Here is a 14865-nt window from a genome sequence, read left to right on the forward strand (position 1 = left end):
AAACATTGTGGTCAACAGACCATTCATACGTCATAGCAAACCTCTGCGCATCTGCTCACCGCTGACGTGATCATGTGTACACAGCATCGCCACTCTTTCCAGTCGCGACATGCTAGATAGGCTGCGATAATAACAATTAGCCTGTCACCGCAGATTTAATTACAACAACTAAAGATATGAGCTTAATAGTAAATAAACTCACGTTTCTACTGCTCAATGTTGTGCTTTTTCATGTCGATGGTGTAACGTTATGAGACTTGGACTTAGACAAACTTTAATGATCCACACAGGAAATTGTTCCACACAGTAGCTCAGTTACAAATGATGGAAAAGATGGAAAGGACAATGCAGGTATAAAATAGACTAAAAGCAATATAAAATATAACATATATAGGTAATATTGACATAATATATGTACAGTATAGGATATATACTGATATGTTTATATCATATATACAATATATAACAATTACCATGTACAATATTACAGCATATGTAACAGCTGCAGCATAAAATAGAGATATATGAGGACGTGCGGTATGGAAATAAGCAAACAGTCCGTTGGTGGTGATGAAAAATACTGTTGCTGAGATGGCTTCTGCACGTACATGCTGCTTCAGACGAGATGGGAAGCAGGGAAAGAGAACGCAAAAATGCCACTAAAGAAAAATATAAAATATTATTGCTAGTCTGCAGATATTTGCAGCTATATTTTGTGCATCTACTGCTAACGATCAGACAAGCAATAGTATTTCAGCGTTGCCCATCTACACTTTCGTTTCTCTTATTTCTCTAGTGGTGGCTCAACACACAAAAATGTCTGCTCTTTTCAGATGGCAATTTCATGTATTTTAACATTTGCACTACTCAATAAAACAGGCACATCGATTGCAGATAAGATTTTTGTGTGTGTGTGTGTTAAAACCAGCACGTCCATTGATAGTTTTTGTTCGAGTTGTTTTAATTTGAATTTTACTAATTTGTCTAGGTAGTTACAAAATGCTATTTTCTTACAATTGTCTATATCAGTGGTCCCCAACCACCGATTGATACCGGGCCGCACAAGAAATAAATAAAAAAAAGGTTTTTTAATTTTTAAATTTTTTTATTTTTTAAATTTTTTTTAATTAAATCAACATAAAAAGCACAATATATACATTATATATCAATATAGATCAATACAGTCTGCAGGGATACAGTCCGTAAGCAGACATGATTGTATTTCTTTAAGAAAAAAATAAAATAAAAATTAAAAAAAACAATTACTAATCATATTGAATAAAAATTGCTCATCGGTGTGAGGAATTTGTTTGGCGTTCATGCTTGTCACTCACCGCTGTCTTGTACACACAGTCCAAGAAGAGCAACGAACAATTTGCAGTCATGTTAATAGCGTGCTCAAGTTATGTACGGGTGTAGTTTTGTCATTATGTGCTAAAAGTTGTATCTCTTATGAAATAATGCTTAAAATACTTTGGGAAGTTAGTGACTTCTCGGCATGTGCGTAAAGTTTGCAATTAGCCTCTTTTTGTAGGGTGCCACTGAATTTTCCAAGTACTGATACAAATCATCATTTGTGGGTCCTGAGGACTCACTACATTGAAAACCTATCAACATCACTGGTCATTCTGGCAGGTATAAGTAACATTTATGATCAGTAATGTAATTGCATGTGATGTGATGCCAGTCATGAGTCATGACATGTGACTGATATCATGTGTAGCTCAGTACACGGCATGACGTAGTATAACTTAACTATAAAAAGCCGACAGAGATAGAGATGTTCAATTGAGGGTTGTATTTAGGGCTGCAACAACTAATCGATTAAATCAATTAAAATCGATTATAAAAATAGTTGGCGATTAATTTAGTCATCGATTTGTTGGATCTATGCTATGCGCATGCGCAGAGGGAATTTTATTTATTTTTTTGTAATTTTTGTAATTTTTTTTATAAACCTTTATTTATAAACTGCAACATGTACAAACAGCTGAGAAACAATAATCAAAATAAGTATGGTGCCAGTATGCTGTTTTTTTCAATAAAATACTGGAAAGGATAGAAATGTAGTTTGTCTCTTTTATCCGATTATCAATCGATTAATCGAAGTAATAATCAACAGATTAATCGATTATCAAATTAATCGTTAGTTGCAGCCCTAGTTGCATTAGGACTGTGCTTATACAGGTATGTATGAGTGCAAATGTTTCTACTGTGTACATTGTTTGAGTGTTAATGGTAAAATTGTGTTATTTAGGGCATTTCATATTGCGCCTGAAATGTTTCTGTGCTACAAATTTTTTTTCATTTAGTAGCACTTGTGCTCCTAGTAAAAAAGCTAAGCGTACAACCCTGGCTTCAAGTTGTTGTTTTCTGGAAGTCGGTGCGTTGGCATAACTTGCTCCGCTGTCACTTCTGTTGTGTCAGTCGTGTCTTTTGTGGCTTAAAGTTGTGTTGCAGCTTTATATTACTGTTGTTGTTTGTCTTTGTTCTGGGTTTTGAAATTGTGCTGTAGCTGTAAGTGGTTCTGTTCTAATTGATGACATTGTCTTGTGGCGTTTGCGTTCATGACCTTTCTCGATCACAGTAGGTATCCACCATTTTTCGTTTTGATGATGCCACAGACTTAACATTTAACGTCCTTATTATTAAAAGTGTTAAACTTCATATAAAATCTGCCATTCTTTTGTTTTCTGTTCTGTTTTCCTTTTGCTACTATCGATAAAATCGATCCATTCCCTTTTAAAACGTTTTTAAATCGATACCTATCTTGCGAAGGCAAACTTGCTGAGCACAGATCGATAGACTTGAAATTTAGGAATATAATCGATCTATCGTTATATCAATCAATCGCTACACCAATATAAATGATAAATGATAAATGGGTTATACTTGTATAGCGCTTTTCTACCTTCAAGGTACTCAAAGCGCTTTGACAGTATTTCCACATTTACCCATTCACACACACATTCACACACTAATGGCGGGAGCTGCCATGCAAGGCGCTAACCAGCAGCCATCAGGGGCAAAGGGTGAAGTGTCTTGCCCAAGGACACAACGGACGTGACTAGGAAGGTAGAAGGTGGGAATTGAACCCCAGTAACCAGCAACACTCTGATTGCTGGCACAGCCACTCTATCAACTTCGCCACGCCGTATATAAGGTATATAGACAAAGGTCAGCTGGCAGGCTTTGGCTGAAATGATAGTTAAAGCTATTTTTCATGCAACTTTGTCTCTGTTATTAGCTAGCTTGATAACAAGCTAAATATCTTAGCGAGGAGACAACGCTTATGCCAACGTGAGTAAGCCATTCCTTGGGACGTCAACTTAAAACGGGTTCCAATGTATCAAAGAAAGTTTCAGACAGATTTGTATTCAAATATTAAATGTCATTTTTTAAACAGATTTTCCTCTTGTTTCTTCTGCTTGGTTTGTTTTCCTGACATCTTTGTATTTGTCTTTTGCAGGTACTTCGTATTAGACCCAGATTTGGGACTGCTGCTCTATTTTGTCAATGAGCAAGGAAGGAGTCAGAAGCCACGAGGATCCCTCCCCTTAATTGGTGCCACAGTGACGGTCGGTGACGAGGCGCCGCACATGTTCATCGTCAGCTCAGTCAATGGAGAGCTGTACAAACTCAGAGGTATGAATGACACCATGATGGCCTGGGCTGCTTGTTTGGGCTCAATAACTGCATAATTGTTTTGTTAAGAACACATTTTCACTTTCTACTATTGGCCTAGCAGAACTTGATAGTGCTAATATGCTTTTCTGTTAAAGTTTAATATATCATATTGTATCTTTTGCCTGGTCTTTGTATCGGATTTAAAAACACTATATGAACATATCTGAGTTGAGCCCAAATTTAGTGGGAGCATCAATGATATCTCACACTTTTGTTGGCAGCTATATAGACTATAAGGTATGTGTATTCAATATGGCTATCAAAAACGTAGTAATGCAGATTAATCATCATTATTAATTTGATAAAATGTAAAGCATTGAACCCATCTGCAGAATAAATCAAAATTCCTAAAACATCACTAGTAACACATTTCTGACAGTTTGTCCAAGTAGTGTTACTATCATGCATGCGCAAATGTGCAGTTGATTCTCAATGCTGCAGAAGCCAACAAGTCAATATGGAATTGGCTCGATCTCTCCGTGGGGAATTTGAGTACAAAAAACCCATGATGAAAGGAAAGGAAAGGAATTTCTCTTTTCACTGCCACTTCCAACTTTAATAACATAAAAGTGGTATCAGGTCATCATTATGGTTCCATTGTGTTTTTTTGTCAACATGAACATAATGTTGACAGTTTTTATTAAACATGTTAACTGCATAAACTTTATATGACCTTCATGTTCTTTGCTCATGAAAAATGAAGGAAATTGCATTGCATTTAATCGTTATTAATACAAATTAATCCATATCAACCATGTGATTCATGTGATTAAATATTTAATTTCATCATTTGACAGCATTAGTATTCACTAATTTTCAGTGGGTGGTATTGATATGCAAACTGTACACTGACTGTAAAGTATATCCAAGATTTGTTTTTTAAGGAATTGTGCCTTGAGAAGATAGTGTAGTAAAAAATGGTAACGGAAATGTGAGTAGTAGCCTTATTTTTGTGAGATATTGTAATTTTTACATACTGATACTATAATTTATTTGATGGAATGCGGTAAAAATATATATCAACCTAATTGATCCCTTTAAAAAATTGGTTTTAATTGATCAATAGTAATAATTCAGTAGTATTTTTGGTAGTTTGAATGGTATAGGAAAATCTGTAAATGTGCTGAACTCTTGTTTCCATGTTGGTACCAACAGAGGTCTGCATGGATGTAGTTCAGCTTCCTGTATCTGATTACCATGTTGTTGTTACTAGTGTAGACTTAACAACCGCACCACATACGGCTTTCCTTTTTGCCTTTTTTTTTGAGTAAAAAATTAGTCGGTTCCTCACAGAGTTCCTAAGAGGACCCAGTAAAATTAAATGTTTTCCTCTTAACTTCTTAGAATTTTGTTTTTTACCTTTTATAGTTATTTTACCACCATGGTGTGTGCTAATTGTGTAATAGATTAAATGATATAACATATCAATTAATTATTATATTTTCCGGACTGTAGAGCGCACCATTATTTAAGCTACACCCACCAAATTTTAGGAGAAATAAATGTTTATATGTGTATTAGCCGCACCAGATTTTGTAAATATTTATTTACATACCTTAATTGTTTCCAAATGGTGCAAGTCACATGTCAGCAAAACGGCTAATCAGACAAAAGAGAAGTCACCGTCATGGATCCGCTAGCTGCGGAATCTAGCTCTCCAATCAGCTAAACGGACTCAATAACTAACTGAATTTACAAAACAAACAATACGAAAAGTACGCCATTGTAAGTTAATAATACTAACAGACACTTGTAAACATTTTAGCATTTTGATTGCATTACGATAGCATGTACAAATATGCATTAAAACACTCCTACAGACATCACACATGGGAGGATTTAGTTAGTATGAATTGTTTTAGTTAAACTTACAACCGTTGCTTGGAGTGATGAATGACAAATTATTTTGAGCAAAAACACTATGGACGGTTGTACTTCAAAGGACTAAACAGGGAATGCGTTGTCAACCAGCAGCACCTGCAGTGAGCGATCTCGTCTAAAAGATGGTGCCGTAGCATAAACAATAACACACCTTTTTAGTGTCTGTCGGTGTTCTATGAAAACTGTGTGTTGAGTACAAAACATTATGGCCGTTAGCAAAGAAAAATCCATAATTTTTTTTTGGGCCCCCCCAAACCTCAATAACCCTGCCAGAAAGAGAGCGAGTACACAATCTTAGACAAAGCTGAGTTGTTTGTGATTGACAGGTATGAACACCAATCGTTGCATTCCGCCGTCAAAATCGGGGGCCCCTGGGCTTCAGCCCAGGTAAGCCCGTGCATTATGATGGCCTTGTACAAAATAAAGCTTGTATTTGTGCTTATATTAGTGCATTTGAAAAACAGCTTGTTTCAGGTTGAACCATAGATGGGTTGAACATTGCACTTCAGCTAGAAACGTAATGTTTCTTTAGTGTAAAGGATTAGATTTATATATCGACTAAATACTCAAGGCGCTCACAGAGAAGTGAGAACCCATTATTCGTTCACTCCACATTCACACATAGGTGGTGGTAAGCGATATTTGTAGCCACAGCTGCCCTGGGGGTAGAATGACGGACGCGTGGCTGCCAATTTGCGCCTACGGCCCCTCCGTCCACCACCCACCATTCATTCACCAGTGTGAGCGACACTAGGAACAAGGGTGAAGTGTCTTGCCCAAGGAGACAACGGCAGTGACTTGGATGACCAGAGACGGTGATCTAACCTGGAATCGGCCGTTCTACCCACCAAGCCGTCCCTTTTTTTCCCCTCCACTTACCTTGTTTTTAGACTGATAGCCACTGTAACAAGAAGGTCCCCTTATACACTTGGGAGGAAGATTTAAGAACAAGAACAACCTGGGGTGGACCAGTTTGCATTGAGGAGCGTTATGAGCGGTCGCACTCTCTTTCGCTCCCGATCGGGAATTCAAACAACTGCTCGGATTATCCCACACTTCCTCCTTTTTGTACTGTGGATCACGGATTTATATTTTAAACCTCCTCGGATACTTCACCCTCTTGAAAATGAGAGTCAAGAACGCGAAATGGACATCCATAGGGACTTTTATCTCCACGACAATACATCGGCGAAGCACCTTGGTTTTGGAGCTAATGTGTTAGCATCGTGCTTGACTGCACATCGAGGCAAAGTGCCCCTGAGTGGAAGGATAGACAGAAAGTCAATAATACTACTATTACTTCTACTATCAGGAGACACTGAACTCAACCCTGGACCTGTAACAACACGGTTAATGTTGTCCCGACTGGCGGCGGTGGAGGACGACCCAGTCATCGGAGAAGGCAGCGACTCAGCGGTGGTGGACGGCGACCCAGTCATCGGTGATGGCGGGGAACTGCACGAGATGGCGGGGGTCCACGCAGCCTCTCCCCGGTCCATGACGGTCGAGGACGCGGCATACACTGGATTTAGAGGCGCCTTTACAAAAACATTTTCGTCGTTCTTTGTCTTCAAAAAAGCCCGCCAAAAGGAAATCCACCCCCAGCAACCCTACCTGGCATCCCCCTCTCCAACTCCGCCCCTCCCCCTCCCTCCCCCTTCACCTGGAGGAAGAACAATATGCATTTCTCTCTCTCTCCTCTCTCTCCCTTCTGTTCTTCAACTTCAACAGCAATAATAACCAACAACTTTTCTGGTCAGTACCACAACACAGCGGACTCTGATGCCCTTTTTGGTTCCAGTGGACTACACATCATCCACCTTAATGTGAACAGCCTCTCTGGAGCCAAACTCGACCAAATCAGGGAAATGTTCCTCAACACGAAGGTAAAAATCTTGTGTTTCTCTGAAAACAAATTTGATCAAAGTATTTCTGACTCAGAGATAGAAATAGAAAACTTTTCGGTTATCAGAAAGGACAGGAATAAACACGGTGGGGGCGTTTGTATGTATATTCACCAAGATATTAAATACATAACTCGCACTGATCTTAACCACAATGACCTGGAATCTGTGTGGGCGGAAATCAAATTTAAAAACGCTAAGCCGGTACTAATAGGGACTATTTATAGACCCCCTAATCAGAGTGATTTCTATGGGGTTTTGGAAGAATGCTTGGCAGGGACAGACAACAAGGAGAAAATTATAACTGGGGATCTGAACACAGATATTCAACGCAAAGATGCGCCTGTCTTCAGATCTTTCAGCAAGTTTTGTAATCTGCACGGTCTTTTCCAGCTAATAGCGCTACCTACAAGGGTGTGTGATTCCACCCAATCAACCATAGATCTCATTCTCACTTCAGACCGGCCTAAAATAAAAAATAGTGGGGTCATGATCTGTGGTCTTAGCGACCACTATCTAACCTTCTGCACCCGCAAAATAGCTAAACCTAAAGCCAATGGCCACATAACAGCCCAATCCAGATCCCTCAAAAAATACTCCAATGACAATTTCAATTTAAAATTAGATGAGTGGGACTGGTCCCCTGTGCTCGCGAGCAACCTGGTCGATGTTGCTTGGGATCGCTTCAAAACGGCGTTCCTAAAGATACTAAATGACATGGCTCCCGTGAAAACAGTCAGGATCAAAGCCCGCTCGGAACCATGGATGAATCCGGACCAATTAGCTGCCATAAAAGACAGAGACAGAAAATACTCTGAATACCAAAAATGCAAAACAGAAGTAGATAAACAACCCAATAATATCAACCTCAAATTACTCCTTTCAACTCTCAAAAAGCAATGCAATAAATTAAGAAATAAGTCAACCAACCTGACTAAATCCTTAAAAAAAAATTACATTAACGTCAAAATAGAGGAAAACACAAATAAGCCACGTGAGCTCTGGAAAATTCTCAACAACCAGCTTCCTGGTTGCAGCCAGAAACTTAAAACAAGACTCACCAACATCAGCATCAAGGAGGGTGACTCCCTCATTACAGACAAAATGGAGGTAGCTAGCAGACTTAACATCTTTTTCACCAGCATAGCCGCAACTCTTGTCAACAAGCTGTCCCACCACTCTGGTCGCTTTGGTGTAGAACACATTAAAGCCTTCTACAGAAAGCTAGGAGTATCCAACGATGATTTCAAATTAGAAATGGTCACAGCTGATGAGGTGTTTAAAAAATTGAGCGCGCTCCACCCTAACAAGGCCACAGGCCTTGATAATATCCCCTCCAGATTCCTCAGGGACTCTGCCTCCATCATTGCCCTGATCATCACGCACATAATAAACCTATCAATTACACAAGGCCAAGTACCAAAAGATTTTAAGATAGCAAGAGTAACTCCCCTCTTTAAAAAAGGAAGCAAATTGGAACCTGGCAACTACCGACCTGTTTCTATTCTCAGTTCCATTTCGAAAGTAATGGAGAAAATAGTTTATGAACAGGTCGATAGTTACCTTGCCACTAATAAACTAATGTACAAATTCCAATCCGGCTTCAGAACTAACCACTCCACTGACACGTCTTCTCTATCTGACCGACCACATCAAACATGAGGTGGGCGCGGGCAAATACTGCGGCATGGTCATGCTGGACCTTCAGAAGGCCTTTGACACCAATAACTATGCTATACTGTTGGATAAGCTCAGAGCAATCGGATTTCACAAAACCTCATGGAGCTGGATGCAATCTTACTTGGAGGGGAGGGAGCAGGTGGTAGAGGTGAACGGCACCGTGTCCCCCCCCCCCCCTCTTGGTGAGCTGTGGAGTCCCCCAAGGCAGTATATTGGGACCTTTACTGTTCCTAATATACATAAACGACATGTCATCGGCATGCGACTGTGAATTGTTTTTGTTTGCGGATGACTCTGCCCTGCTGGTATCCGGCAAGGACAAGTCACAGGTGGAGAAAATCCTCAGTGCTGAGCTCTGTAGAACTTGCACCTGGCTCGCTGACAACAAGCTATCCATACACTTGGGTAAAACAGAATCCATCCTGTTTGGGTCCCACATCAACCTTAAGAAAGTCAATGACTTCACCATAAAAGTGGGTGACATTGTTATCACCAGGAAAGATGAGGTCACCTACCTAGGTTCCATTCTAGAGGCTAACCTTTCCTGTGACAAAATGGCAACCAAGGTAATCAGAAAGGTTAACCAACGAACGAAATTTCTCTACAGAATCTCCTCTCTGGTCAACAAAAGCACCTTGAGGATTCTGGCGGGAACTCTCGTTCAACCCTTTTTCGATTACGCATGCACCTCCTGGTACCCTAGCACCTCCAAAACCCTCAAATCTAAACTCCAAACATCTCAGAACAAGCTAGTCAGGTTACTTCTAGACCTCCACCCCAGAGCCCACCTCACCCCTACCTACTTCTCTAAAGTGGGCTGGCTCAGGGTGGAGGACAGACTTAAACAACTTGCACTGAGCCTAGTCTATAAAATCCACTACACCTCCCTGATACCGAAGTACATGTCAAACTACTTCCTTAACGTAAATAACCGCCATAACCACAACACCAGGGGGAGCTCCACTAACCACGTTAAACCCAGATTCCGAACTAACAAAGGTCTTAACTCATTCTCTTTCTATGCCACATCAATGTGGAATGCGCTCCCAACAGGTATAAAAGAAAGGGCATCTCTATCCTCCTTCAAAACCGCAATAAAAGTTCACCTCCAGGCAGCTACAACCCTAAACTAACACCCTCCCCGGATTGCTAATAATCAAATGTAAACAATCAAAATGCAGATACTTTTTCTTATGCCTTCTGATCTCTCTCTCTCTCTCTCTCTCTCTCTCTCTCTCTCTCTCTCTCTCTCTCTCTCTCTCTCTCTCTCTCTATGTCCACTACGTGCTGCCCATATCCTACAACCCCCCCCTCCACACCCCTGATTGTAAATAATGTAAATAATTCAATGTGATTATCTTGTGTGATGACTGTATTATGATGATAGTATATATGATAGTGTATATCTGTATCATGAATCAATTTAAGTGGACCCCGACTTAAACAAGTTGAAAAACTTATTCGGGTGTTACCATTTAGTGGTCAATTGTACGGAATATGTACTTCACTGTGCAACCTACTAATAAAAGTCTCAATCAATCAATCAATCAATCAAAAGCCTATATTCCCTGAATAACTCAGCGGCCCATGTGTATTGAGCTAAAGGGAATCAATGATTCCGCTGAGGAAAGGTCGGCAGGAGTAGCACGGGGGTCGAATTCTTTCCCTTTTCAGGGCCTTGCTCGTAATGGGGGAAATATCTTGCGGAGACACAAAACGAATCTTTGATATGTCACAAACAAAGCAAAGACAGGCTTATTTTTGCAGCGGATACATAGCAGCATGTGTCCTAAAAAGAAGTATTTGCTCCAACAGCAGGAAACTTAAGTAGCGCACATGTGTAGCCTGAACAATCAGTGATGAAGATTAGCCAATGTGCTTGGATCCGGTATTAGTTACCATGGGAACCCCTTGAAATCCTTTCTTGGAGGGGCAGAATGGAACCTCAAGGTTCAGTTTGGAGTCATTTTCCAGTTGTGCTGCCTTATGATGCTTATGGGGCTGCACTGTGGGCCATTTCATTTTGAGTGACGCCTTTTCTTATCAGACAAGTCAGCGAAATGAGATGAAAACTTGGATGCCTGGCTTGACTATGATGACAATTGGTGGTTTTGTGTGGATAAAGTCATAAAAAAAACTATTTTAATCATTTCATTGCATATTTCTGTTGCCCTGTCCATGATTCCTTCAAACCTCCATCCATCCATTTTCTACTGCTTTTCCGTCTCGTGGTTGCGGGGATAGCTGTAGCCTATCCCAGCTGCATTCGGGCGTAAGGCGGGATACACCCTGGACAAGCAGTACTTCAAAACTGATATGGTTAAAATTAGGAGCAAATTACAATATAATAGAATCCCCATTTACAGGCGTCCCTGCAATTCCATCTCCTCTTCCATAGACATAGCCTGATGTTCTTCATTCACTTTCAGCATTTACTCAAGCATCATGAGGAAACATCAGTAGAAGAGGGCACAAAATAGAATAGTAGCGGCTTACCTTCTTTTTCTCTTGTTTTTGAACGCTGGGTCTGCTATTCTTTTTCCATTTTTCTGCAGCTTCTAATGTAGTCTTTCTCACCTGGAGGGTGCTCTTGACTTTCAGTATTTAGCTTGAGTCAGAATCATTAACATATAATTGCTGCAAATTAAACTCCTCTCGCGTGGTCTGTCCCATTTTACCCAAGTTAATTTGACTGAAGAGGTCCATGCCTTCCTTATATTCCCATCATTTGGAAATGTATACGAGCTTCTTAGTTGTATTGCTACAACCAGAAACAATGCATCTGGCAGCCATATTTGATTATTCCTTCAAATTCTGCGCACAAATATTGTGGTTCGGGATGAATATGCTACCAACACACATACTAAACAATATGGAATTGCCCCCAGTCTTTGTAGGTGACGTCAGCAGGCTGATGCAGGCCTGCCCACACATTAAAGGCCTACTGAAATGAGATTTTCTTATTTAAACGGGGATAGCACATCCATTCTATGTGTCATACTTGATCATTTCGCGATATTGCCCTATTTTTGCTGAAAGGATTTAGTAGAGAACATTGACGATAAAGTTTGCAACTTTTGGTTGCTGATAAAAAAGCCTTGCCTGTACCGGAAATAGCGTGATGTCACAGGTTGTGGAGCGCCTCACATCTGCACATTGTTTACAATCATGGCCACAAGCAGCGAGAGCGATTCGGACCGAGAAAGCGACAATTTCGCCATTAATTTGAGCGAGGATGAAAGATTTGTGGATGAGGAAAGTGAGAGTGAAGGACTAGAGGGCAGTGGAAGCGATTCAGATAGGGAAGATGCCGTGAGAGGCGGCTGGGACCTGATATTCAGCTGGGAATGACTAAAACAGTAAATAAACACAAGACATATATATATACTCTATTAGCCACAACACAACCAGGCTTATATTTAATATGCCACAAATGAATCCCGCATAACAAACACCTCCCCCCTCCCGTCCATATAACCCGCCAATACAACTCAAACACCCGCACAACACACTCAATCCCACAGCCCAAAGTACCGTTCACCTCCGCAAAGTTCATACAGCACATATATTTCCCCAAAGTTACGTACGTGACATGCACATAGCGGCACGCACGTACGGGCAAGCGATCAAATGTTTGGAAGCCGCAGCTGCATACTCAAGGTAGCGCGTATCCAACTCAAAGTCCTCCTGGTAAGAGTCTCTGTGCTCCCAGTTCTCCACAGGCCAATGGTAAAGCTTGACTGTTATTGTTCGGGAATGTAAACAATGAAACACAGGCTACGACGTAGCCGCTACGTGTTTGTGTCGCTGCAGCCGACCGCTAATACACCGCTTCCCACCTACAGCTTTCTTCTTTGCTATCTCCATTGTTCATTAAACAAATTGCAAAAGATTCACCAACACAGATGTCCAGAATACTGTGGAATTTTGCGATGAAAACAGACGACTTAATAGCTGGCCACAATGGTGTCCCAAAATGTCCGCTACAATCCGTGACGTCACGCGCAAACGTCATCATACCGAGACGTTTTCAGCAGGATATTTCGCGGGAAATTTAAAATTGCACTTTAGTAATCTAACCCCGCCGTATTGGCATGTGTTGTAATGTTAAGATTTCATCATTGATATATAAACTATCAGACTGCGTGGTCGGTAGTAGTGGGTTTCAGTAGGCCTTTAAAAGTGGGCTAACAAAATGTGCTGAAACTCGTTAAAAAACAAGCCTGACATCACTACTGTCTCTATTTTGGGGGAATTTTACCTGTAGACATCATATTTAGGTCCAGAATTATGAAATAAGTGCCAATGTTGTCAGCATTAGAGGGACCCTTTAAAGAAGCCATTTATAGGGACTTGATGAGTTGGTCAACATAGATGGGTTGTTGACATAAACTGGATCGACTTAATCAGGTTCCAGTGTCATCTTCAACAAACAAACAAAATAACTGGCCTTTTGCAAGGATTAAGTAAACTGAATCAACTGTGTTTTTTTATGTCAAATGTGAATTAATGTGACAATTGAAGGACACTTTTAACTAAGCAAGTTTATTTTATGGCCTTGTCCACATAAATGCTGATAGTTAAAAAATACATACTCTGGTGTAATAAGAAACAAAATTCTTCATTGAAATCAGTGGAGTTTAAAGAAATAATAAAAACATTTCTGTCAACAGAAAAACATATTTGAATGTAAGGGAACTTTATTGTCAATGCACTTAAAAGTACAACATTTATTTTTCAGTACAAACCCATCCAATAACAGACATACAGTTTGCACAGTAGACAGAACAGGAAGACTGATGGGTCGCCGCAAGGCAGCGCCTTGTAAAAATGTTAGGAAACGAGTAAAGATGGGGGGAAAAGGAAAATCCCAAACTTAGCTCCTATGGTGGAGTGAGAAGGGCTCCGTTTGAGACCAGAAAAAAACTTTGAACAAAGCATATATACATATTATGACGCACAAATCTCCAGACTTGCAACAGACGGGAGTGAGGGGGCATCGGCCCGAAGCTGCCGCCACCAGGCATGCTGTTCTGTTGATACAACAGAATACAACATTTGTTGTATTTTTCGTGGATGTATTTTGCGCGTGTGTGTGTGTAAGCCTGAGGAGTCGCTTTGTTCCTAGACCTTTGTGCTTGCAGAGTGGTATCGCGATTGATAACGCAACTAGTCAGTCCAACAAGAGTCAACAAACAGGTCTGTGTCCATGAAAGATTGGGAAGGAATTTGGAGTTTTAGATATCCACCTGCTATTATAATAACAATATTGATAATGATACATTAATTTTGGGGTCGGCGTGGCACGGTTGGGAGAGTGGCCGTGCCAGCAACCTGAGGGTTCCTGGTTCGATCCCCACCTTCTACCAACCTCGTCACGTCCGTTGTGTCTTTGAACAAGACACTTCACCCTTGCTCCTGATGGGTCGTGGTTAGGGTGGTTGCATGGCAGCTCCCACCATCAGTATGGGTGAATGTGGAAATAGTGTCAAAGCGCTTTGAGTACCTTGAAGGTAGAAAAGCGCTATACAAGTATAACCCATTTATCATTTACAATTTTGTGTAAATTAGTATATTATTCATACAGCTAATTTCTAGGCTCTTCAGGATACCATTTGAAACAAAAAATGAGGACCAATTAAAACCTTGCAAAAATACTTTAGATAAGAAACATACAAGAGAAGATGTCTGTTTAAAATTACAGATGTAAATT

General features: G+C 40.4%; 1 protein-coding gene across 1 annotated transcript in view; it reads left to right on the top strand.

Moving 5' to 3' along the window:
• The window catches only part of LOC133636229 (oxysterol-binding protein-related protein 10-like), a 212920-nt gene that overhangs the window by 29871 nt on the left and 168184 nt on the right, over positions 1-14865 (top strand). The window contains exon 2 of the mRNA XM_062030021.1: positions 3470-3645. Within this exon, the coding sequence (XP_061886005.1) occupies positions 3470-3645 (176 nt within the window). The remainder of the gene's footprint in view (positions 1-3469; positions 3646-14865) is intronic.

Source organism: Entelurus aequoreus, linkage group LG20 (assembly GCF_033978785.1).
Source record: "Entelurus aequoreus isolate RoL-2023_Sb linkage group LG20, RoL_Eaeq_v1.1, whole genome shotgun sequence".
Taxonomy (NCBI): Eukaryota; Metazoa; Chordata; class Actinopteri; order Syngnathiformes; family Syngnathidae; genus Entelurus; species Entelurus aequoreus.